This window comes from Rhamphochromis sp. 'chilingali', assembly GCF_963969265.1.
Source record: "Rhamphochromis sp. 'chilingali' genome assembly, chromosome: 2".
Classification (NCBI taxonomy): Eukaryota; Metazoa; Chordata; class Actinopteri; order Cichliformes; family Cichlidae; genus Rhamphochromis; species Rhamphochromis sp. 'chilingali'.
In genome coordinates this window covers 24,278,599-24,305,231 of record NC_137930.1, presented here as the reverse complement: position 1 = coordinate 24,305,231, position 26,633 = coordinate 24,278,599, and the positions used below count along the sequence as shown (strand labels likewise).

The 26,633-nt window shown below is 40.0% G+C and overlaps 2 protein-coding genes across 3 annotated transcripts in view; both read left to right on the top strand.

Moving 5' to 3' along the window:
* The window catches only part of pdlim5b (PDZ and LIM domain 5b), a 35,957-nt gene extending 30,037 nt beyond the window's left edge, over window positions 1-5,920 (top strand). For both annotated transcript variants that reach the window (XM_080907507.1, XM_080907506.1), the window contains exons 8-13: window positions 2,200-2,363; window positions 3,574-3,754; window positions 3,940-4,120; window positions 4,488-4,608; window positions 4,682-4,797; window positions 4,911-5,920. In XM_080907507.1, the coding sequence (XP_080763633.1) occupies window positions 2,200-2,363; window positions 3,574-3,754; window positions 3,940-4,120; window positions 4,488-4,608; window positions 4,682-4,797; window positions 4,911-5,000 (853 nt within the window). In that variant the 3' untranslated portion in view covers window positions 5,001-5,920. The remainder of the gene's footprint in view (window positions 1-2,199; window positions 2,364-3,573; window positions 3,755-3,939; window positions 4,121-4,487; window positions 4,609-4,681; window positions 4,798-4,910) is intronic.
* Window positions 5,921-6,375: 455 nt separating this feature from the next.
* Window positions 6,376-26,633, top strand: part of bmpr1bb (bone morphogenetic protein receptor, type IBb) — a 64,225-nt gene continuing 43,967 nt past the window's right edge. Inside the window, exons 1-5 of the mRNA XM_080874090.1 lie at window positions 6,376-6,486; window positions 9,395-9,476; window positions 9,714-9,775; window positions 10,337-10,406; window positions 13,673-13,826. The gene's annotated coding sequence lies outside the window, so the exon portion shown is untranslated. The remainder of the gene's footprint in view (window positions 6,487-9,394; window positions 9,477-9,713; window positions 9,776-10,336; window positions 10,407-13,672; window positions 13,827-26,633) is intronic.

The window sequence follows — 26,633 nt, the reverse complement described above, 5'->3', positions numbered from 1 at the left end:
CTTTTGCAGGAAGAAATGCATCTGCTTTGGCAGTTGTACTGTTATAAGAAGTTCTTGATCACAGAGGTTTTGGATTCAGAATTGGCCCTCAGAATAATTGTATAAGCATACGGACGAGCCTGTGATTTAAAGTAAAGCACTGATTTCCTGATCTTAACGCTCGAATTATTCTTAATTTGGAGAAGCCAGTTTCAAAGCTCTTGGGGGGGAAGATGGGTGAGTGGAGACAGCCACTGGCTTAGCGTAGGCCGTGATTTCTACGGCTTTTCTCATGTTGAAGTTGAGTTAATCCGCAGTAAACACAGTCTGCCCGCTGTACCAGAACCCCAACCAACCAGTGTGTCATTCACTCTGCGCGTTGTGGGTTGTTAAATGGTACGTGGGTAAAAGCACCTCTGCCAAGAAGAGATTCTTGCTCTCCTTCTGTTAGTGACATTTAATTCAGAGAACTTTTCTTAAGGGAGAAGTGACTATTACACATCTGCTTTGTTTAATTAATAAAAGTTTATAAAGAGTAGGTTTTCTATACTTCCTTAATTCATGCCTTTGCTTCCTTGCTTGCATGTGTTATCTTTACTTAACTTAACCTTTCAACCTTTCCCTGTTCTCTTCTTTTCTTTAATCCTTTCTCGCGGGGCAAATCAGATTGAACAAGTTGGACCCAGAAGTTATAGGACACAAGTACAACAAGCTGAGAGACTGGCATCATGGCGTTTCAGCACGAGTGCTAAATGTGTAGTAGAAAAGGGTTTGTTTTGCTTAATGCTTTATTTAATTTTGATTTTTGATTAAATTTACATTGTCGGCCTTTGCGCAGCAGCATAGTTGCACCTTTCATTTGGCAAACTCTTTTAAAATGTCCAATTCTAAAGTAACACGAAAACACACTATGTTGCAAAAATAGTTTTAAAGTATATTTTTTCTGGTGACATGTAATTTAAATATGTAAATGATTCATGCATGGAAGTACATGTGTTTGACTGAACATGAAGCACAGCACGATTCTGTAGTGTATAGTATGCGTTTCTGTAGTGAGTTGTTCATATCTGAGCCTCCACTCTTAATCTTATTCCGTATCATTCTGAGCATTTTCTGTGTCTTTTTCTTGTATTTTCTATACTAACCTAAGTGATATTTGTCCACCTTGTATGATTTTACCTCAATAAACTTCTTTCTGTATTGCTCTTGATCTTTTTCCACTCTTTTCTTCTTTTATTCTTCTGTGATGGAAAAAGGCACTTTGCCAGTAAGAAATTTCCAGTTTTTGAATGTGTGTGATGTGAAAGAATTTTCTGTACATGAAGAATTTAAATTAAAATTTCCAGTCATGTAATAAAAACTCCACAATTCTGCACCTTGTAGGGCATTAGTTTAAGCACAACACAAATGCTAAATGCTCCAAACCAGTAAAATGACAAAACTTATGCTGCTCACACTCAATCATTTGGAAGTAGCTACGCAGCCTCTTAATTCCTATGGAAGCAGTAAGGATGTTTTGTTTTCTGCAGAACTGTATTGCATTACATTATTCAAAATGGCATCCAGTTTGAAACAGTTAACTATTCTTCATGATGCTTGTCACTAGAAGAACTTCTCGGTGTAGTTTTACTTGGATTGTTTTTTATGAGTTACTGGTCATTCAAACGGTAACACATTACAGACAGCATAAGACAGAGAAAACACATTGGATTATGATCAAAACTACAGATAAACATAAAACCTCAAGTCTGTTGTAACACATAGACCTAGTTGTTTGATAAGATTCAATGTGATCTGGCTGAAAAATAATCCAGATGTACAAATTGTTAACCTGTTGGAGCAAAGCTGGTCTGCCGAGTGATCGCTAACTGGGATCCCTTGCCGTCTGTCACTGTCTCTCCAACGGTTGCAAGTTTTCTTACATCAAGGTAGACGTGGTTAAAATGGTTCCGTACACACATTCATTTTCAGGTCAAAGAAGACGGTTGATTATGCAAATGTGAGCCAGTGACTCATCATACTGCTAGTCATTAAAGCTTAAGGTGAAAACATGGTTCAGGTCTAACTATAGGTTAGGGCCAAACAAGTAGTAGTTATGGGTTTATACTGCATCAAAAAGTCAATGTAATGTCCTCTGAAGTCATGGAGAAATTACCGTGCACACATGCGTGCGTGTGTTTGTGTGTTGCTGAATTATGACATATGTATATCTGTTTTTAGTGAGTCTGTTGAGAAAACCAATCCCACTGTGCACACCTCACCTGCAGCGAAAACATACTCCAAACCTGCAGTGGCACCCACAAATGGCAAGGTTGTCCTTGCTTCCTCATTTAAAAGTCCTGCAGCCCAGAACAAAGCCCCCTATCAGCCTGGAGCTCCATCAGGTAGAGTAACATCCTGTACAGAAATCCTCCCCTTTCTCTTCCTACTTCTGTTGTTTACAGCCACTTACACGGTTCTGCTTCTGCCTTGAACATAGATCACGTGATGTAGTTGTTGCTTCTAGCCTACAGATGGCAGCACCCATTCATCTTATCTGACACCAAGCTATTTAAGATTATGAGATCCATAACAGCCAGAGTTATTCAGTTAATGTGCTTAGATTATTGGCTTTTCCTAAGATCCCCTTAGCCAAATAGATTGTGAAAGTGATGTTTTATAGGTTTTAGAGGTTTTATTCTGCTCTTTAAATACAGAAAACCCTGGCATGAAAACTTTAGGAAGTAATGCAAATTTTCTTTTTGTTGAAAGGAATCAGCCTGTGATCATTATTATCAATCCAGCTGTATGATAAAAGCATGCTGTCGCACATGAACAGATGCACTGTGCATCCAAAAGTATTTCCCTGGAAGCCTTTAAAAACATCTGCTGAAAGGTTCCTCAGAGGGAGAGAGAGCAGGAGGCGACACAGTGAGGTCTTTGACTGTTATTTATCAGATTAACAAGTGCCTGAGTTCAAGTAAACAAGCACATATCTGTGAAAGGGGGCCGAGTATGTGGAATGTGCCATGCATCATTCAGATTTACAGTGTTTATAAGTTAAATTTATCATTTTCACAATTTAAATTTCTGCACATCATCATCATCACATCAGAATCATTTTTCATTGTGTTTGGATTAAAAGCTTTTCTATGCCTGTTTTCTAAAGCTGTGAGGAGGGCAGAGATAAAATCACAGCCACAAAAACAGACTGAGGTGAAAGAGCTGCTGCCTAAAAGGAAAATATTTTCCCCAGCTTTAAAAGTCTCACTGTCCTTTGTGTTTAAAGACCTAAAAATCTCTTCCAGTAAGAATCAGTTTCTGTTAAAAACCGTTCTGTTTTTCCAGGTGTCTTGGAATTTGTTTGCCTCAGTAGGAAAATCACAGTTGGGTGGCTCTGTCCAAGCCTGATCTGTCATGGTTCAGGCACTGAAGTCATTAAAAAATTCCCATTCCTCATCCGACCACACACACCCCTAACCTCTTCTTTTCTGTTAACTGCATCTAGTAACTACTAGTTGTTTGTTCACTTTCATTTTGAAACATAAACCAGGACTTTATCTTTTTTCTTTTCGTTTTCTTCAGTCATCTGACCCATAGCTTTTTCTCATTTAGGTTTTCCTAAGGGTGGAGCACTTCCTTCATTTGGCAAAATCACCAATCCTGCTCCAAAAGGACCAGACCGCCCCACCCCGCGGCCACATCCTGAGGACCTCAACTCTCTGGTACAGCGTGCTGAGCACATCCCAGCTGGTACGCGGACCCCAATGTGCTGCAAGTGCAACAATATCATCAGGTACGTCAGAAAAACTGCATTCGGCAAAGGAGCTTTGGAACAGTAAAACATTCTTCATCAGCTACATTTACATTTAAATAAGTCTAAAGGTCTGTACAGCCTACAGCTTATTATGCAGAATGTTTATGTAAAACTCCTCAAGTGGTGCTTTGCTTATGTTTATGATCTGTGCTCAATCCCACCAGGGGACCATTCCTTGTGGCCATGGGTATGGCATGGCACCCTGAGGAGTTCAACTGCGCTCACTGCCGCTCCTCCCTGGCAGACCATGGATTTGTAGAGGAGGGGAACAAGGTGTACTGTGTGCAGTGCTATGAGCAGTTCTTTGCTCCCACCTGCGCCCGCTGCCAGCAGAAGATTCTGGGGGTGGGTTAAAGTGTCTTTGTCCGCTTTAACTAGAAACTCATATTACCCTCCACTCTATTCCAGGAAATGAAGCAAACACTGATCAAATCCACTGAAGTGTGTGTGATTGCACATTTAAAAATATACAGCACATACTGTGTGTTGACATATATTCAAAAAAAGAGCTGTAATATGATTGTAGCACATATACATATGTAAGCTGTAGCTAACTTTCCTTAATATTGTTAACTGTGTACAATCATGTGTTTATAGCAGGAGCTGCTATCCATCTGCTAACACTGAAATAGTCACTTTATTTTAATTCATTTTGTCGTGATAAATACAAAAATGATTCAAAAGTGTTTAATTTGATATCTTTTCTCCACAGGAGATCATGAATGCCCTGAAACAGACCTGGCACGTGTCCTGTTTCGTCTGCTCGGCCTGCCACCTCCCAATCAGAGGCAACACGTTTCACATGGAGGACGGACAGCCATACTGTGAAAAAGGTTAAGCGATGTTTTGTAAAGAAAATAAAGACAATGTCTCGTTCAAACAGACTAACATTTGCTGTTCACTCAGACTACTACAACCTGTTTGGGACCAACTGTCATGGCTGCGACTTCCCCATTGAGGCAGGGGACAAGTTCTTGGAGGCTCTAGGATTCACCTGGCACGACACCTGTTTTGTGTGCACGGTATGTTCAGGAGATTAATTCTCTGTGCAACAAGAGCTGGAAATCCACATAAGTAAATACTGCCAATGTCGCATTAAGTAAACCAACTATATTATGTTTGTTTCTCTCTACAGGTGTGCTCTACTAACCTGGAGGGTCAGGCATTCTTCTCCAAGAAAGACAAACCTTTGTGCAAGAAACACGCCCACACCGTCAACATCTGAGCTGACCTTCTGTGAATATACATAAGAGAGAGAGGGGGCATCAGTTTGCAGCAAGTTATATTTCAAGCAAATGTTAAATATGTTCTTGATTTAAACAAAAATAAATAAATAAACTGGATTACTGGCATTCTTTAATAATAATAATATTTGGTCAGAGATTCCACTGTAAGCTTCATTCTGTGCTCTAGTATTGGTATTAGCTATTATCATTAGTTATGTCACATAACTTTTAATAGAATATGCAAGAGTAAATTCAGTGCACTGTTGACTTCTTTGTCAGTTCCGTATCTACACCGATGCATTTTTAATACCCGTGTGGTGGTGGTGGTGTGCTGAAGATGAGAAAAAATTAGTTTACAGGGTTTAAAAATTAAGCTTATTTAACTTTAAATAATAATAAAAACAAAGTATATTTTAGACAGGGATCACTCAGTCTGGCAAAACAATGGGAAATATTATTAATAGTAATTTTTTAGTAAAATCTTTAAATGATGTGCTGTTTAGTTATCACAGTGAAATGAAAAAACCAGGCAGTAACCTATTAAAATGTGCAATTTATATATTGTGCGTTCATTTTATTATTGATGCATCCAGGAGTATTTTGAAAAACCTTGCTAATGTCAAGTGAATAAAGTAGGGACATCCAGCTGTTTCTGTTCATGTTGTAAAGTCTATACTTCAGTAGTTAAATGTTTGAATGAGCATGCTTCCAGTGGTATTGAACCAGCTCCTGGCATTAAAACACATTTTATTTTTCCTATTTTGTGCTAAACCATTCAATCACAGTTTTGTGGGATTTTCAGGTTACCAAAAAACAATTTTAAAATATATTTTCAAAAGTGGAGTTCTGCTGTCAGGTTTTGGTTTGTTTGTTTTGCACACCTTCTATGCATTCATTGAAATAAAACAGTCCAACATTGGCTGCCATGCATCATTTCAAAACCATGTTATTCAATTCTTTTGCACCGGACGCTAGATCAAAACTGTTGTTGTTTATGCTCTGTTTATGAGACGTTAGATGGACAGAAAGCATTGAGACGAGTGTGTGATGTATCACTGCTTGATATGTGTCTGCTATAACTATTATTATGAGGGGAAGCTTAAGAGGCAGGCAGACGGGCACCATGCACTTAAACTTCAGTAAGAAATTTAAGTAGCTTACAAATGTCTGTATAAGAATTAAAGAAACTATACTTGGTCTTCTGTCTTGTAACTGCTATAGGCTAAAAAGTGTGAGAGATTCAGGAATAACTGAAAACATATCCAGTGATATTCAAATAACTGCAGGAGCTCAGGTTATTGCCATTCTCCAAGACGTCAGAGGTGGGAGCTGTGGGACACGAGATTTAAGCAGCCTCCAAAAACTATCGGTAGCCTACACTTGGAAAACTCCAGACGTAGAGGCGCATGGGCACAAATAAGAGACCAGAGTAGATCTGAAATCAGGACCGGCTGGGATTTTATTGTGCAGCTTTAAGAAGAGACGGTAAGTATACTTTTGTTGTCTCTGTGGGAGCGCAGTTTCAGCTGCACTGGAAAGTACTCGTGCAGTGGATGTCCAGACTTTCGTCAGTGAAACCCGGAGGGGTCCGTGATTTGTTTTCCGTGCTGCTGTTCAAATGAATTCAGCCGAAATGCTTATTTGGCTCCCTACGAGGGGGGTTATTTAGTGGCAGCAGCTGCGGGCGATCTGCGCGACGCCGGACAGCGTTATTGGTGGAGTCTGTGACGGTGCTGATGATGCTTAAATTGATCGCGGCGGTACATCTTTGATGCCTGATCAGATGGACAATGGCCTCGGAGTTGCGTTATGATAAGAGACAGCTGTTTTAATCCACTGAGTAAAGTTGTTATCAAGGTCTCCCCTGTTAAATTCGACAATTTGGCCAATTTTGCGAAAGATATTCAAAGTTGTTTTCATTGCATTGATTAATCAGAATCAGAATACTTTATTGATCCCTGGGGGAAATTATTTTTTGTTACAGTGCTCCATTTTAAACCAACATTAAGACAAGACAGACAATACGCTAACTAAGAATAGTACAATATATACATATATATACATACATACATACATACATACATAAGTCACTTATAAATAAATATTTGGAAAAGAAACATGTGTAGCTGTAGCAGCAAACAGTGTGTTAAGTGGATGCGTTGTACAGGGAGATGGCCACAGGCAGGAATGATTTCCTGTGTCGTTCAGTGGTGCTTTTCGGTAATCTCAGTCTCTCACTGAACGAGCTCCTGTGACTGACCAACATGTCATGGAGTGGGTGGGAGGTGTTATCCAACATTGTCTTTATCTTGGACAGCATCCGCCTCTCCGACACCACCTTGAGGGAGTCCAGCTCCATCCCCACAACATTGCTGGCCTTACGGATCAGTTTATTAAGTCTGTTGGCATCTGCGACCCTCAGCCTGCTCCCCCAGCATGCAACAGCATAGAGGATCGCACTGGCCACCACAGACTCATAGAAAATCCTCAGCATTTTCTGGCAGATGTTGAAGGACCTCAGTCGCCTCAAAAAATAGAGACGACTCTGGCCCTTCCTGTAAAGTGCTGTGGTGTTTTTAGCCCAGTCCATTATGACGGTCATCTTCATCACCAGATAAGGTTAGCCCAGTAGTTCACTTATAATATATTATTGGTGCTTAATCTGACTTATTAAACTGATTACATATCAAAATCAAATTGGGTCAACTCCATCAGCTGATAAAGATCATATGATATAATCAAAGTCTATGTAATAATGTAATCACTGTGACTGATTTGATTTGCCACTGTTGTACTTATTGATCAGCTGGGATGTAGATAATGCAAGGGGAATAAAATACGTAGATTTACACTGCCTCTATGACTAGAGGTAGATTGAAGGTATTAACAGTTCAATGCAATTTTACTTATATGCCACGAAATCACAACGACAGTTGCCTCAAGGTGCTTGATATTGTAATGTAAAGACCCTTCAATCAGATAACCAGCTATGAGCAAGCACTTGGCGACAGTGGGAAGAAAAAACTCCCTTTCAACAGGAAGAAACCTCAGGCAGAACTAGGCTCAGGGAGGGGCGTCCATCTGTAGCTGAGGGGAGGAAGACAGGACAAATGACGAGCTGTGGAAGAGAGTCAGAGATAAATAATCACTAATGATTAAATGCAGAGTGGTGTATAAAGACCTAATGAGTAAAGAAGAAATACTCATGGGAATCCCCCAGAAGCCTATACCTATTGCAGCATAACTAAAGGATGATTCAGGGGCACTTGATCCAGCCCTAACTATAAGCTTTATTAAAAAGGAAAGTTTTAAGCCTAGCCTTGAGAGTAGAGTAATGAGAGTGGCTGTCTCCTGAATCCAAACTAAGAGCTGGTTCCAGAGAAAAGGGCCCTGAAACCTGAAGGCTGTGCCTCCCATTCTAATTTTAAATATACCATGAACCACAATTAAGCCAGCAAATCTGAGAGTGAAGTGCTGTGTTGGGATGATATGGTACCATGAGGTCTTTAAGACATGATGGGGCCTGATTATTCAGGAGCTTGTATGTGGGGGGCTGTTCTCTCTGTGAGAGTTCAGTGGCATAGGGTTGATGGAAATACTTGACCACTGAACGGATGACACAAAGTAAACTGTCTATGACATCGTCTCATGTTTACACGACTATCTCTGAGCCCGGTGGGAGCAATACACCTCATTCAGGCCTGTGGTGTAGTCTTGGAACACAGCAGCCCCTCTAACTCTCTACAAGACAGAGAGGCTCTTTGAGGCACAACAGAGTGAGTGTTTATTGGTAATATTAAACTCACTGAGAGTGATCAAACCACCGCCCACCACCCGGTTCTTGCCCTGGCTCTGCCCCTGGCAGGAGTCACGCCTGTCCTTAGGCATGATGGCATGTCAAGTGAGGGTGGCTGGCAAGGCAGCCCTTTGTGGTCTACCGCAGACTCCTGCTACAAGTGTTTCAGTGTGGTGGACTCTCTGGCACTGATGACTAACACAGTGTGTGTATATTCTACTTGTTAGGCCTGTTATGCAGCAGCATGAGGGCTGCCCTGTCTGTGAAAAATGTCAGGTGGAGTTCCCACAGAGCTCTGTATGGACTGCAGTGTTGACTAAGAGTAATTAACCAATAGATTTCTTCATCTGGTTGATTGAAACCTTCACGGGTGGAAATGTGTAGCAATGATGAGGAATCACAAGTGATGGATATGTGGCTTTAGACAAATCAGAATTTTAAATCAAATAGCATCATATTTACGTGTGTGGTGCACATAAATGCACAAATACTCATAATCACTGTGGTTAGATACTGGCCTATGTCTGGATTTGTCCACAGGGCTAAACTTAGCAAGCTGCGACCTTTCACCTCAAGTTTCCTCCCTTATAATTACAGGAAGCAAGGACAGCCAATCCAGGCAGAGATCACTGCCGCATATTAACAAGCTTAATAGGAGCAGTATTTGAGGACCGCACAGGTAATGACCGAATATGTGGGAGGAGGGAGAAGTTTTTACCTATAAAGTTTTGTCAGGACTGCAGAAGAAAAGCAATAATGAAGACTTTAGCTCATCACCTCACACTCATGTAACATGAGCACAGAGACAAATGGAGTATATCGAGATACAAACTTTCAGAGATCCAGTTACAGACAGGCTTTGCTCAATGCCTTTTCCAGCTGCCAGGACTTTATATGTTTTCATCATTTCTTTTAGCTTCTTCTCCTCTGTGTGCACTCCCTGAAGGAAGAGCATCTCACATCAAGAATTTTCCACAGGTATGGCTTTTCCATCTGCCATTCATTCACTCATATTTTGTCCGCTATTGTCTGTCTTCCCATCCTAAAATCTCCATACTAAGCTTCTCTTTGAAACAGGAACAGTATTTAACATAGGTGGCACCTGGGAAGCTTTTCTCTCAGAAATCTTATCCTGCCTTAGTTAAATTCTTTATTTTAAATGATAAGTTTCTGTCGTCATTACCATTTGTAGATTTTTCCTATTACTCCTCTCTGGATATAATTAACCTGGAAGCACAGGTTACATGTTCCAATCTGAAATAGTCGATCTTGTTTCAGTTAGCTTAGATTCCCCTGGGACTTTGACAATTAATGCTAATTCACAAACACATAAGTACAAATGACCCACTCATCGTTTTATGTAGGGTTGCTGATGAAAGACTAATGAAGATGATGGGAGGTTGCCTGTAAGTTCATATTACTGGAGAAAAATAGGATTGTATTAAAAAAAAAAGAGCTGACCTGAGTTTGAAATTTAGTCTGCAGTTTTATGACAGACATATGAGCTTCTTCCAGTATTTCCACTTTTATTTCTTCCAGAGAAGGACAAGTGCTGAAGCTCTGGCTGGGCACGGTGACAGGATGCTTTCTGATGCCCTGGGTTTGGATGGTGAGTCAAACTCTCATGCACTCTCTATCCATGTGCCTGAGAACATTTCTTATAAATGGAATGACATAGTATCTGTTTATATGCACATGACTGACTGTAAAACCGAGCTCTTTTGTTAAATGGGAACTCACAAATGTAAAGTTGAGTGGTCTCACTTGAAGCTCCACACCGATAATATTGTGAAGAAAATGTAATCCAAAACTAAAAGCTGTATTGATCACGATAGGCTGTTTTCCTGGAGTTAGAGGTAGTATTTGACAAAGCTCATCGTGTGTGTGTGTGTGTGTGTGTGTGTGTGTGTGTGTGTGTGTGTGTGTGCAGTTAGCCTCCAAAGTGGCAGGCTAATTGACTTTCTGCTCGGCCTGTTGATAGGCTATGTAAAATAAACCGCTCTGACTATAATAGAATCCTGTTTTCTCCACTCAAGTTTTGGGTCAGGCTCAGACTCCCTCTACTGACCTGTCTAACTGAAATGAAGATCAACATCTGATATAGTGTAGTAAATTTTAGACACTCTCAGAAACACACCTGAGTAAATTACTAGAGCACTGTATTTATGAATGTACCTTCTCATAAAAATAAGACAAACAAAAAAAAAAGAAAGAAATGTAATTATGGTAACGTTAAGACGATGCTGAAACAAGGAAATAGACACAGAAATCCAAAAATGCCAAATGTAAGTATAAATGAATACCAGAAGAATTCATCAAATCCAATTCAAACAAGTGTATGTCATGTTATTTTCACCCTTTGATTCTGTCTTTGTGTAACCTGCTGTAGCCACAGCTGTAGTCTGAGTTCTTTGGCAGTTGTTTGTCTGTATCACAACTGTGAAAGACACAGTCACAAAACCTTACAGGTGGTTAGTAAAAATGAAGGTGTGAAGATAGCCATGGTCTGACTGATGAGACAAGAGGACCCCTTTTCCACATTCCTTTTTAACTGTGAAGTACAATTTTTACCTCCCAGTATGATTTATCTTTATCCGGTTTACATTCAGCAGCCGCTTTGTTAGGTACACCTGTTCAACTGTTCGTTAATAGATAACAGTTTGTTCTCTACGCACTTTGTTCAGTGCATTTAGGCACTGTGTGTGTGCTTAAATGCACTGAGCTGCAGGTCAAGGCAACCTGCAAGCTGAGCATCAGAATGGGGAAGAAAGGTGATTTAAGCGAGTTTGACCATGCATGGCTGTTAGTGCCAGACTGGCTGGTCTAAGTGTTTCAGAAACTGCAGATCTAGTGGGATTTTCCCATCACTAGGGTTTACAGAGAATGTTCCACAAAAAAGAAAATAGTGAGTGTCAGTTCTCTGTGCAAAAGTACCTTGTTCATGCCACAGGTAAGAGGAGAATGTTCAAACTGGAGCAAGCTGATAGGATAGCAAGAGTTGAAATAACCACTCGTTACAACCAAGGTTTGCAGAAGATCATCTCTGAATGCACAAAACATCAAACCTTTAAGCAGTTGGGCTACAGCAGCAGAAACCACTCTGGGTGTCACTCACTGAGGTGGTGCCCTCAGTACCAACTGAGAACAATATAAAACCCACAATTTACTTGAGCAGATGCTGACCATGCCCATCCTTTTATTACCACAGTGTACTCATCTTCTGATGGATGCTTCCAGCAGGATAATGTGCCATGTCATCAAGCTCAAATCATCTCAAACTGGTTTCTTGAACACGACAATGACTTCACTGTACTCAAATCTCTCCATCGTCACCAGATCTCAATCTAATAGAGTGCCTTTTGGATGGAACAGGAGATTCACGTCTTGCACGTGCAACTAACAAATCTGCAGCAACTGTGTGATTCTGTCATGTCAATATGGACCAAAATCTCTGATGAATGTTTCCAGCAACATCTTGAATCTATGATGCAAAGAATTTTAGCAGTTCTCAAGACAAAAGGGAGGTGTACCTAATAAAGTGTCCGGTGAGTGTATAAAAACATGTAATACTCTTTCAGGATGGATGCGGTCTGAGAGCTCAGTGGCATTATGGAAGGTCATCTTGTGATTGATACTTCTACATATTTTCCTGCATAAAAAATATTTCAGCCTACTTGCATAGTGCATTTCAGCAATATAAACATAGTAGCTCATGAATACATTTTTATATCTTTGCATCTTGGTTTCAGCCCTGAGTTGGCTTGTTGCATCGTTTAATTAGCATTCCTTTTACATTAAGCAACATTGAGCGTGCCACTGCAAGACCCGTCATACACAGCAAAATATGCTGATGCAGCTCCAAACCTGGAGTCCTTGTTTCAAGTGGTGTTCAGTCAGGGAGCTGAACCTGTGCAAGACTGTGAAAAATGGACTTCCTGCATGTAGAGAGGTCAATAATAGCCTGTATATGTGGGAAAGGATTGCTTGAACTCCTTCTGCGACAGTGACCTGCTGTCCGGAAAGAAAAGCGTCCTGAAGCCAAACGCCAGTTTGAGTTGGAGAGTAACTCACACCCATAAAGAATGTCAAGAATCTGTGTGTTAAAGTTCACAATGTATCACCATTTGCTGCTGGATCCTGGCAAATAAAAGACAGCTGTGTGAGTCTGCGTGGGTGGAAAAAAAGATGATACTAAAACAAAAAAATTACAGTTATGCAAATATTTTCTCCATTTTTGTGTGTATATGGTTCACATGTAAGTTCACACAGCTGATATGACACTGTCAGCACTTTCACCCACACATACAAGTCTGACATGCTGGCAGCTCGACAGCCTATAATTACACCCTAACTTACTGGTTTATTAAGAAAATACAGGTCAGCCGAGACCACCCAGAAACACAGTACGAGTCACCTGTTTCCATCGTGAGGGAACTTCGCTGTTTCACTTCAGCACCCAGCTGTGGCTCACTGTAATTTTGCTCATACAATATTGTCTCAAGGTCTCTGAAATATGTTTCATGGCGCTTGCCTTCTTTTCCTGAGAAGTTCATATTTCCTTATATGTGTATAAAGAGCGGGCTCTGCCTTTCACCTCGTTCAAAACATGTCACCCTGATCTCATTTGACAGTTTGATCTTTCAACATACTAATCTGAAAAGCTTTGTTCTACAGTCCTCAGCATGTCTGCTCTGCTGTCGACCTTTTTCTGCACCGCGTCTGATTAATAGGAAGCGACAGTGAGTGCCAGTCAGACTGCGAGAGGAGATGGAGAAACACATGAAATCAATTTCTGTCTCGTGCGTATTTTTCCTGCTTCCCAGCCCTTGATGACAGATTGCAAAATGGGTTTTGTGTGTGTCTTTTGTTTTCCAGCAGGTTTGGGAGAGGGCAGAGGGTATTCAGAGTCATACCTGTGAGGCAGTCTGCGAGGAAATGTGCTGACATCAGAGATTTGCATTTTAAAGCCAGGGGATAGAAGAGGAGGATACTTCAGCAGAAGAAGCTGAGTTTGCATAGATCAGATCAGGTGAGTCTGTATTCAGAATGACATCTCATATCAATGCTAATCTGTTAATTAAAGACCCAGTCTCATCCTGGAACATACGGTGAAGAATGAAGCGCTCTGTGTGCCGATGATTAAAAATAGCATTACCTTGAACCGCATGAGAAGATCCTGCCAAGATAAAGTGTTCCGCATTTGTCAGTCGCGTTCACAGCGTTTGGAGATTAATTGTTCACTTCACCATGTCGTCAGCTTCTGTTGTGATGTTTGGATCCCAGCTGCTCGCTCTGCTTTATTTGGAAACAAGCACACACATACATTGTCAGACACGACACACGGTGGATTCCCTGACAGGGTTTGGGATTAGTCGTGAGATTAGGGAATGAGCCAAAAGAGGTAACAGGTGACAAACTCGTGTCAACACTTCATGAAAAGCACTATAACCTCAGATTAAATAAACTACTGCAGCAAACAAAAGGTGAGTCAAGTTACTGTATGTTGCATGAGAGCAGGTACAAGCTGCCAAGCCTCGTTTGCTGAATATGTCTCTGGTGGACAGTTACACTTCAATGACACCTGTTGTCCTTTGTTAAAACTGTTTGCATTTGTGTTGAGCTGATATGGTTTTCAAGGCTTTCCCAACTTTTTTTTTTTTTTTTTTTTGTGATCTGTTTTCCAGAAGAGATTATTTGTTCTGTGTGGAAGTTTATCGTGTATCACGTTACTCTGGAAATCTTGAAATTTTAACCGTTAAACCTTTTACAGCTACTCGCTGGCATTCAGCCTAATTTGACTCACCCAGGTAGTGGTGTTTGCAATTGCGATTAAGTTACTTGTTTTCTGTATTTGCGGCAAAGATGACTGATGACATCAGTGAAAGAAAAGCTCCAGGCTCCTCTAAATAAATTAGTTCAAGTTGCGTTGGGTCTGCCCTCAAGTGACGATATGGGAAACAACTAAAGCGACGCCTTTGGAAGACTCGTTGTTTTAAATGTGACTGCTTAGTAATATCAGCATATTTATTTTAGCCACCCAGCCTCACTGGCAACTCTGTGTGTATTTCAGTTCCAACTGTGGTCTAAAAAAAGACTTGATACAGACTCAGTGGAGAGTATGTCCTGCTTTCTAAATTAACGTCCAAGGGAAACACATTTTGGCCACATCAATCTTTCATTATTCTTTCATCTTTACTTACGGTTGTATCCAGACTCAGAAGAGACCGGCCTCTCTGCTTTGCTTTCCAAACCTCTTCTGTAGCTCTGAGAATTTTACGTAGGGCAGAGGCTGGATCAAATGACAATGCAAAGAAAGAGAGGGAGAGCAGAGAAGCTAGCTAACCTGCTACACGCTGGATTGTTATTGCAGGTGTTTAAGAGAAGTTACAGCTGTTAATTTATTCTGTGTGGTGACACATGTGGAGCTGCACGCACCAATGTTGCTGTGCCACAATGCACAGATCACATTTTAAGGATCAGGAGACGGTTACTTGGTTTCTGTACTCTACTGCTTCAACCTTTTTACTGACCTTGTTACTGTATGCATGTAGACGTATAAGGAATTCATGGTTAGTTTCTTTCTTGCTGTCAAATTCACTCATAGGCAAGATACTTTGCATCTGTTTGTAAAGCATTGAAAATGTGCAATCTGGGACATTTTGTGCGGTCTGAAAGCATGTTGGATCCACACACTCGTATGTGGGTCTGATTTTGTTAACTCGATTAACTTTTTTTCTGTTTAAAGAACCTAACATTTATACCTGATCTTTGTCTGATTTCAGCATCAGCTGCTTCAGTTTAGGGTTATGCAAAAGATGAAATAACTAGTTAAGTTTGAGTGACTAACCTGCAAGACTGTATCATGAAACAAGTGCAACAGTTATGTGTTTTAAACAACCACCTACATGATTGGTCATTTTTTCATAGGATCAAACCGAAAGCTCATGTTTTGAGAATAAAACATGAAGAAATTGGAAAGTCAGTAACTTTTTTCTCTCTGATGCCAACGTAAAAGGTAAGCTGAAAATGCCCGATTTTAAAAACGCTAATAATGTAGGCACACACACAGGCCTTTTTACTTCATTACATAAAGTGGTCAAGATGCTGGGTGGTGCCCACTGTTTTTTTTTTAAAACCTATGTTTGTTTTACTTTTTGGAAGTGCTACAAATTAAGCAGTTAGAAGCTTTGGGTGGACAATTCTATGGGAGTACAAGTGGGTGAGAGGGAAGGCGGAGGTGGGGGAGCTTAAAGAAAAACCTCAAATGTGAAAACGACTGGAACTCCCAGGGTTTTCAAAACAGAACTCAAGATTTCGTTACACATACCTGGACAACTGAGGGCATGGAAAAAAAAAACCCCTTCCATATGCACTCGACAGCTGGGCTGGTCAGAGAAATAAGACGAATAATGTAAACAAAATAGAACAGAGAGGACTCCCGGCCAACAGAGGCAGCACGTGTCAGCTTCAGAAATATGCAGAGCCACGGTCATCAATCACGGACAGGAGTGCCACAGTCACATTGACAGCTTTGGACAGAGAGGAGACAGAGTTTTTTTGGCCACTGTCTGTGTGTGGACTGAACTGTGGTCGCTGTTTCCCAGATCTGCCTCCAGCTTCATGATTCAGGTCTGACTGGGATTCATCCAAAGCACTCAAGACTGACTGATGATGGGGCATCGCGGCAAACCAGTGTCAACAAGCGAATAAAGTTAATGGTCTTAACTTGTCAATAAGGCCTGTTGGCAAAGCTCGTAGAGGTCCTCCTCAGTGTTGTTTTACTAGGTTTCAGTGTTGGTGTAAGCTGCACATCAGGACTGTACTGTGGGAATATTCTCTCGCTCTTGTGGGAATATGGTGGCTTGACAGTGGTAATAGTATAACTGCAAGCAGTAAATTGGCCTAAACCAAGCAAAACAGAGCAAAGGGAGAGAGACAGTCTTTAGGGGCAAAGCTGGAGTTTAGTCCCTAAAATTGAACCTTCCCCAGGGTTTCATCAGAAGGATGAAGGATGTTGGGATAGAAGATGGGGGTTGAGAGATGCTCTGGCAAGGACAAAGCCCTTAGGGTTTTCACTCAGAACAAACTTTGTCTGTTCCAACATGTTTGGAATGGTACATTCTGTTGTTTGCGTGCATGTTTGTCAAGTTTAGTACAAGGGGTTAGTACAAGTGAAGTCCACTACATGAATAAATTTGAAAAAAAGAAGGAGGATCATCATTGCAACTTAGTGCTGAACATATGTTGCGTTTGCTGCTGCTTTTTTGTAGCATACTAAATGTTTTGTAGCTTCTGTTTGTCCCTTCTATAATAGGTACAGTTTTAATTACCAGGTTGATGATTGAAAGGATCGCTTGCATGTGCATCTGTAGAGATAGCTGTCTAATGGCAGTAGTCATCAATACATTCCAACTACTCTGGTTATGTGATTTAGTGGCAAACTGTAATTCAAACTCAAGATATGAAGCATCATACCTGTCTTTTATCATCTGACAAGGGTTCCCCTTCACCAAAGAAGCGAAAACGCGAAGGAAAAAGAAAACGTGATGCACATCTGGAGAAAATATCATCCTTTTCCTACTCAAGTTAACCCTCATGTCCTGAACTGAAATCATGGCACCGACACACAAAAACATGCATAAACATGCTCATTTGGTCCCAATATTGTAACAGTTACTTCTTGTCAGCAGATTTGACATGCAACCTCCTGTCTGATAGCTGACAGTGAGCTAGCTTAAGATCAACAGCAGAGGGATTTAAGCTAACATTATAATGTTAGGCTTGAGTGTCCAAAAAAATATCTCATGCTCCCTCTGATAAACAATTTCATCATATTCTCCCATCTTATACAAGTTTATTTGCAAATTGTCTGAGCCCAACAATGTTAGGTTCACTATAAATGAAGTTTCACTAATGCCAACATAGCAAGCAGGTCTGGCCCGGATCTGGTATCAAGCCAGCACTGCTGGCTGACTTCTGGCATGATAAGACGTATGTCATCCTGATATGGGCCAGGCCTGGCATAGATGGCACTGTCTATGTGATGGCATGCCACATCTGGCTCGATTGTGGTTTGGTTTATGTGGCCCAGGCCCATAGAAAACAGGTCTGGCGGGATCCGGCATCAAGCTGGCACTTCTGACTGACCGGTGTTATGGCAGAGTGTATGTCAACCAGATGTAGGCCAGGTCTGGCAATGATGCACTATTTATGTTCCTATTTTCCTATTTTAGTTAGAAGACCCAAATGCCATGTTGCAATCCTATACTGCTATGGTAGCCAACGTTTCAAATGCAGGTTTGACGGGTTTGTGAGTTTACACTATATCCAAAACCTAGTGAGGGTTTACTCATCTTTGCCAGTGGGTGGCCGTAGCTCAGGCGTAGAGCAGGTCACCTATTGATTGGAAGGTTAGTGGTTTGATCCCTGGCTTATCCAGTCTGCATGTCAAGAGTGTGAGTGTGAATGTAGTTAGAAAGCACTCAGTTAAGAGAAAGTGTGTGATTGGGTGACTGTGGCATGTTGTATAGAGCACTTTGAGTAATCTGGTAGAGTTGAAAAACACTATATAAGAATCAGTCCATTCACTGTCTAAACAGAGTTTTGTCATGTGTGTCTGCAACTGGCCCATGGCTGCACACAACTTACACGTGGCCCACATACTGCAAAGAATGACGGCCCTTTGGTGGCCCAGACCAGGTTTGCCAGAGATAATCCACACATGGGCCAGCAAAGGACCACCAGTGTGTCTGCAACTGGCCTTGTGCTGGCCCATGTATGGCCCACCATTGGCAAACCAGATCTGGGCCACCAAAGGGCCGTCATTCTTTGCGGTATGCGGGCCATGTGTAAGCACATTGTGTGGGCCAGATCTGGGCCATACCAATTTTGCTGACTAACAGCAGCTAACAGAGGCTAAGGGCAGGAAAAACAGCAGCGCTTACCATAAGAAAAGTTCAGGATATCCTCAGCAAGCGGACAAGAATTTGTCAGAGCCTTATTAACTCTTCGACTTGTTTTGGACTCTTTTAACTAAGTTTGACAGTCTCCTCCAGAGTAAATAAACACTGACACATACTGATAGCTGAGGTAAACAGAAGATTGATATCCTACACTAACAGAAACCACCATAGCTACGATTATGCACTTGAAATGGGAGGGGTAAGAAAACAGATCTCAGATGACCGCACATCTAGTGGTGATATTTTACACAATGTAAATCGAAGCTATTTTTCCAGTCACACCATGATTTAATTCATTCATGTGATGGTAAATTCATACATAATACTTAAAATCAGACTTTGAAGATTAAGTTCTTGCTATAGATCTCTTGTTTCACTTTATATGTTGCTGCAGAAACCTAATCAGGCTGTAATTGTCTTACGCAGATGCGCAAGTTTATATTGGGGACCCAGTACAAATAGAGTTCATGGCCATCTCAGTCCCCTGTGAATTCAAAGGATGGATCACTGCGTCCAATCGTTTCTTTACCCACTGTCTGTCTTCATTAGATACGGAGTGACAGGACAGCTGTTTCTATGTCTGGCATGTATAACTCAGTGTGCCGTCTCCTTGCTTTGACATTGAACCATAAAGAAGAATCATCACCAGTGAATCCGACAGACTTTGATCACAAGCCAGTCCAATGAAGGTGCAGGATTGATGCCTCATGTGAAGGAGAAAGTATGCCATGCTGAAAACTGTGCAGTGTGTGACACAATTGTACAAAACTTATCTGCACAGTGGACTATGAATTGGCTGATGTAAAATAGCTTACAGTATTACAGTAAATTGCCAATCAAAACCAAGGACACTGCTTTTCTGCAGTGACACACACACACACACACACACACACACACACACACACACACACACACACACACACACACACACACACACACAAATACAGCAGCAATTATGACTTCATCCTGAAGGCCAACAACCACAGATTAGTGTCATAAACAAACAGAAGCCATAATGAGACTGAAGTTGGTCACCATGATTGTTTACATTCCTTTACACAGAGCCTTCAAATGCAAACTGCAGAGATCATAAGAAAGCCATAACTGCTGATTAGCATCCAATAAACAATGATAACATACTGCAGAGGATCATCGTGACATTTCAGTGACTTTTTACCCACTTCACTCTCAAACAGGATGTAGTTAGTCCTTAAAACAGGCCACCCCAATCTCCATGATGAATACGTTGTTGTCTCCATAGGATTAAGTACATGAGAGCTAGTTATGGGTTGCAGCGCTGAAAAGATTAAATTAGTTGATGGTTGAAAACACTGCAGCAAGCTAATGATATTGATGGAGTAAAGCCCATCAGTTAAGAGTGATATAGTCTGCAGTGGCCTGAGGTTTCATTTTCTGTGTTAGACGGACACTTCAGATGAAAACCCTTGTGGTTGTCACCCTTGGATACCATTAAGCTGAACAGCAGTAGGAGTCCTTTACATAAACTTCTGGAGAAGGCGGAAACTGCCATCCATCATGTGTAGCATGTGATGACATGTTTGACCGTTTGTCCTCTCCCACTCTACACACACACGCACACGCACACACACACTAAAATACTGCCTGTTTGGGTCTCCACTGACATTGCCATGCCTTTCCCCATTTGAAGACATTTATCACTACATCTCAGTGTAAAAAAAAAAAAAGAGAAAAAAAAGTATGTGTTTTTATCTGTATTTTCCACTAACCTTTTCATTTTCAGACAAGTGCAGCTCAGAGGCTACTTTCTGGAAGAGGGATTAAATGGAGGGGAATTCTGAAATGAATTTGGACTGATACAAATCAGTGTGACTGTCTGATTTGCTTTACAAAGCATGCATTTGTGTAATATGGAAATTGTTTTTTAAAGTTATTTTCTTTGTATTGGCTCAAACCCAGGCTGGATATAATTATAAAAGAATACCAGGCCACTCGCTTAACAATACATTTCTTCATGTTGAGTCATCTGTAGACTCACAGAAACTTTAATCCCCCCTTTTTAAACAAACACGATTTAAATAAGTTAATTCATGCAACCAGTAATTTATTGCAGCAGTAATAAGATACACAGCATGATAGTTATCTGAGTTTCATTCAAGTTATTTCTTTAGGTTCTCTGCTTTAAAATGTATTAAATCTGAAAAATAAGCATAAAGGTTGAAAGTTTCCTTTTAATATGAGTTGGCGTTGTCTTTTTGTAAGGGGTGAGAATAGGTGGGTATGACAGTGAAAAGGTCATGAAGCTAAAAAAAGGGGCAATCAGAGATATATCAGCTAGAAAATGGAAACCAAGACCACGTTAAGGACAAGATATGTGGGTGATAAGAAAGATGTTCATATTGCAAAGGAAACCCTCTATTTGACTGCACAGGAAGTGCAGTGCATGTTTCCATTTACTGTAGGTGTACATGTTTCTATGTTAGCAATCAAGACGAGGTTTTGTGAATGCAACCTCATAAGATGTGAACCATCATCAAGCAGAACAAGCAGAAAGAAAGGACTGCAGTTTCTGAACAAAAATCAAAAAGAAACCAGCAGATTTCTTGATCAAAGATTTATCGACTGATTAAAAAGATTTTAATCATATATATTTAGCATAAAATGACTAATGACTATTAATGACCCAAATCTCTTCACCTCATCTTTTGAAAGTGGTGTTTCAGTTATGGCTTGCAGAAGCAACAAATGAGGCATGAAAGAGAATTTTTTTATGCCTGTTTTCAGTCAAAGCTCAAAGACTTCATCTCTCTTAAGGATAGCAATCGTAAATATATACCCAAAACTTATCTGGCATTTGACCTTTGCCATTGCTAAACGTGAACCCAATTAGAAGAGAGGTTAAGTTATCAGCTACCACTGTTTAACTAGAATAGCATCCATACACTGTATAGGTACTGTGATAGACTGTATATAAAGGATGGACAGAGGTTCAAATTTAAAATGTGACATGACTTAAACCTGCATTCTCTGTGGTTCTGACAATTCAAATACACCAGCAAATAGAAAAAATGCTTCAAAAGCTAAAAAAAAATCACTAAACAAAATGAAATCTTGTCTGGTTTCAGAATACCAAGATGGCAAAAAGCTCAAACTGAGTGTCTAATGCCATCTTTTATATACAGTGTATAATTGTGTTACTAAGACCCAAAACCTGATAATTATGGCAACAACTAATGGATTCAATAATAATAGTATTACTGAATGCCCCCACCAACAATAAATAAATAAAGACAAACAAACTGGTACACAGATTTCTTGGACAGTCTGTGGGTACAGTTAGCTACAGAGAAAACCATTTTATTTTTCAGAAAACTGTATTCAGAAAGACAACAATGCCAGCATAGTATGCTCAAGAAGTCCAGTTCAGGGACTCGTTAGCAAAGGTGAAACCTAGCAGACATCTAGTGGTTCTAGCATGTCCACAGTTTCAGGACCCACTTGTAAGTCAACACCTGACCACGCCAATAAGCAAAAAAGGGGCTTGGCTCATTTTTGGAGCCAGCTTCAAGTGGCTATTTGAAGGTAGTGCATTTTATGTTGTTGCAACAAAGGTTGCCACTAGAGCCAGTGTAGAATTTATAAGTCAGCCAGATTTCGAGAGATTTTGCATGTTGTCACACAGGTACAATACTTTACTGGTGAACCTCTTAATTTCTTACAGCTGCTCCTCTTTAAATACAATTAAACCGAGCAATTGTGTGATGTTGACTTTGGGTTTGGTACACTTTCTCTCTGGTCCTGGTAGCTCGTGCTTTCTGAGGATGACATCATGGGTTTCAGGTTGCCCGTTGTGGCTTTAGTTCCCAGGGGGTTGGGCAGACTGAGTGTAGGCCTGGTGAGCATGCAGTGAATAGACACTCATTCTCTCCTCTCCTTCTGCTCAGTCCACTGACCTCTCTGCTACCTCACTCGGAGCTCAGGGTTTGTTATTGGCTCTGCTGGGATGTGTTGACAGATGAGGCAGATGTGTGTTCCCCTCTTGTTGATAGTTTGGCAGTGTTGCTTTCAAAGTTTAAAAGCTTTCGGAATTAGCTAAGTAAATACAGTAATTTGGCTCAGTGCCATTGTGGTTTGATATGTTTAAAATATCCGTGTTATAATTAAGAAATACTGTTTGGTCTATCATTTGTTTGAAGGGTGGAGAGTGGTTATGTTTTATTTGGGCATACGCAGCATGTGTGGGTCTGCTTTGATTTTTACTTACATGATTTGCATTAAAGCCAGTAGTTCCCTTTAAAAAATGTGATTGTTGTAAGTGGGTAACATTTGCATTTTGTGGATAATCAACAACTTTTTTACAATAGATTTCATTTTAAAACTGCTGGAGTGATGATGTATTTGTTAGTCTTTAAAATGACCAAGCAAGTATAAGTTTTTACTCAAGGTTTTTTTTGTCAGCTGCCACCAGTAACCGGGTTATCAGCGTGATTAATATAAAATATTTTGTAAGTCTGGCTGTTGTATCTCTTATTTCTTTTCATTGATTGGTCTGCTCTCTTTTGGTAAAGAGCTATGTTGATCACATGATTTAGCATCATTAGCCGTGGTACCATTTCTCTCTGCTTCATTTTCATAGTTGCTCTGGTAAGTTGAACACATTTGAACGACGGCTGCAGGTTCAAGTGTTAAATTATCCGCTAACAGTTGATAGCTTGGTTAGTGTGGTGCATCACACAGACACGGATAGCTTCTAAATATTGCTATAAATATAAAAACAAAATATTAGCCATAAATGCAGTTCATGTAAAATACATTAAACCATAATATTGTTGGTTATTTTCATTAAAAATGCTCCAAAACACAACCTCACGGGATACTAGTACATGTTGGGTAGGTCAGCGACTTAGATAAGATGATCACGCTGCTAATAGTCTGTAAATTTAAATCTTTTTAGAGTTTAAAAAACAGCTTACATAGTTTTAGGGTCAAATTTGACACATTTTGACAATTGAAAGCAATAAAAAATACTATAATTGTCATCTTTTTAGTGCAAAATTGAGATACGTTTTATTTGTATTTTTGGGTTCTAAGTGTTAATTAAATATTTAATTAAAATTTGACAATTATAAATTAATTTATTACAATATAGCAGTGAGCATGGTGTTTAATAGTCGTAATGTTTATACATGATTTATACATCCCAGTTCTAACTTGCAGTAGATATATAAGTAAAGAATATATTTAAATCTAAGGAACTTGGAAAGAAAAGCGTCTGGACTTCTTTAAGTTGCTTGAAGACGTTTCACCTCTCATCCGAGAAGCTTCTTCATCATCATGACTGCTTTGATTTCATGTCTTGATACAGTACACAAAAAGTGTCAGATCATTATAGCATTATGATGTGTGATAACATGTGTTTTTCTCCAAATACAACACACTCTTCCTGCTCTATGAAACATTAATTAAGGATTAATCATTCATTCGTTTATTAACCCTTTAAAGCCGGTCTTTTTTTTGCATAACTAATTTTTAAATCCCCGTAGAACCGGAACCATGTAAGCTAGCGCAATAATTTTTTTTGCATATGAAACCGGAGGAGTTGTACTTACATCTTATGCCATGAACTTGGGTCACAGTTTCCTTTCACATATAGCTTTGCAAAAATTGCATTAAAAGCGCTTGCAGGAAGAAAAACATAATATTCCAGAAACAGGCTTTGCCGATCCGATCAGCTGTTCATAACACTTCCTACATTGAAATAGATGTCAGCGGGAACCATCGCACGTTCGCCATTACCTGCCCAAAACCAGAAGTGACATAATTTTCGCGGAAAATTTAGTTTTTTACTTGTAGACCTTATAAGCCTTTACTGGTGTTTTTAAAATAGTTTCTGGGATGCTTAGAACTCAAACTGCACTGCTTTAAATAGTTTGATGCACATGCTGTTTTCTTTGCAAATTTGTATTATAGGATTGTTTTTCGTTTCTTCTGCAGTATATAAAAAATGGTGTATCTCAAAAATAAAACTATGAAGACGCTCAAAATAAATTTCCTGTTGTTGTAAACTATGTTTTGCAACTTTTTTGTATTTAAAGTTTTGAGGGATAAACCTCTTAAATTTCTCCAAGTAGAAATATATGTAAAAAAAAACAAAAACGATTTAATGCATACCTATTATTAAAATTTGGGCTATAACGGTTGTATTGATGTATAGCAACTTGAAATGCTCCCAAAAATGGCACTACAGCATGTAAAAATATAAAGTAAGCTCTGGCGGACTGGGTTCTATGGTAGGTTTTAAAGGGTTAATGTCAGTAGATGTGTGTAGTTCAACATTTTGGAAAGACACTTGCTGTGTGTGTGACGGCCTAAAATATGCACAGTGTGTAAGGGATGAACTCATCCCTCTGTGCAGTAGTCACAGATGGGAATGGGGTAATTGAGTGTGTAGACTGACAGTCACTTTAGCGTTTTATTCTTACTTTAAAGGTTAGACATTTTTATAGGAGGAAGCTATGGGTATTGACTTTTGTTTTTGGAGCCAGCCTAAAGTGGACATTTTCAAAACTGCAGTTTTTGGCACTTGTGCAATGGCTTCATTTTACAACCTCAGAGGGTGATGTTTGCTCAGGATCTGAAATTTTTTGTGTACTGTATTAAGTGCTGCCTGACCAGTTGTTATTGGTTGATTTTATGGATATTTTACAGGCAACATAGAACCCAACGTCCTAGTTGATTTCCACGAGTGTCAGTCACTCTGTCAATCATCTGTTTTAGTTATTCATAGAACCCTGCAAAGTGAGCCTCGTCCACTGTAGGGTCAAACAGTGTGAGCCAGCTTTCCTCTGTTTCCTTTTTTCCTCTCCCTGCATGGACACACATGGTGATGGCAATCACACACACACACACACACACACACACACACACACACACACACACACACACACACACACACACACACACACACACACACACAGTTATCTTGAGATTTTGTGAAAACGAATATTTTGAAGAAGTTTTCTTGTTTTGTGTAAAATAGAGAAGCAGAAGGCTGATGTAGTTGCCTGTCTGGACAATTCAAGAAGCTTTGCAAGGGAAAACTTAACACTTCACGATTGTGCATAATTGAAATCAAGGTCTGAAGGGAGGGATTTGTCTGTAATCTTGTATTGATCCTTCCTAGACAGCTTGTCTGGTGGACTGACAATCTGCTGTACCTATGGGCACTTAGCCACACAGGCTGCATGCCTTGCCACATCTAACTATAGCAGCAAGTACAAGCTGAGCCCAATTTGTGGTAGATTTAATGGCTCATAGTGGAGTCATTATGTTAGGGCGAAAAAAGGCAAACTTGCGTAGTTTGTTTTCCAGTTTAAATGTCTGTCCCAGAAGTCTTTTCATTATTAGTTGTCGTATGTGCTTTTAATTCTTCATTCCTCCTGACTAACACACTGTGTTCATCTATCCTAATTAAGCTAAAGTGCACTAGAGGGAGTCCGCTCCACTCAAAAAAGTTGCCAGCCAAAGTTCAGGCTTGGAGGAGTCTTAAACCCTGTGCATGTTAGTGAACGAGCAAACAGATAGAATTTGTTGTGTATGATTATTTCTCATTACACAGGAATAATAAAGAGCATTTTTTTTAACTCAGCCAAAATCATAAAAATAAAAAAGCTCCATTTCTATTATGTCAAAATACTTTGTTTAATAATAAAATGTTTTTGTCTCGCAAACAAGCCTGCAGGGCTCAACTATACTCATGTAATTACCAAATATGAGATTATTATCATGCTATTTTTGTTAATATTGTAGTATTTTGATGTAGTAATGTGAAATTAAACCAGTGCCCTGGTTTAACTCCTGCAGCGACCGTGTCTCCTCTCATATTTTTTTCATAT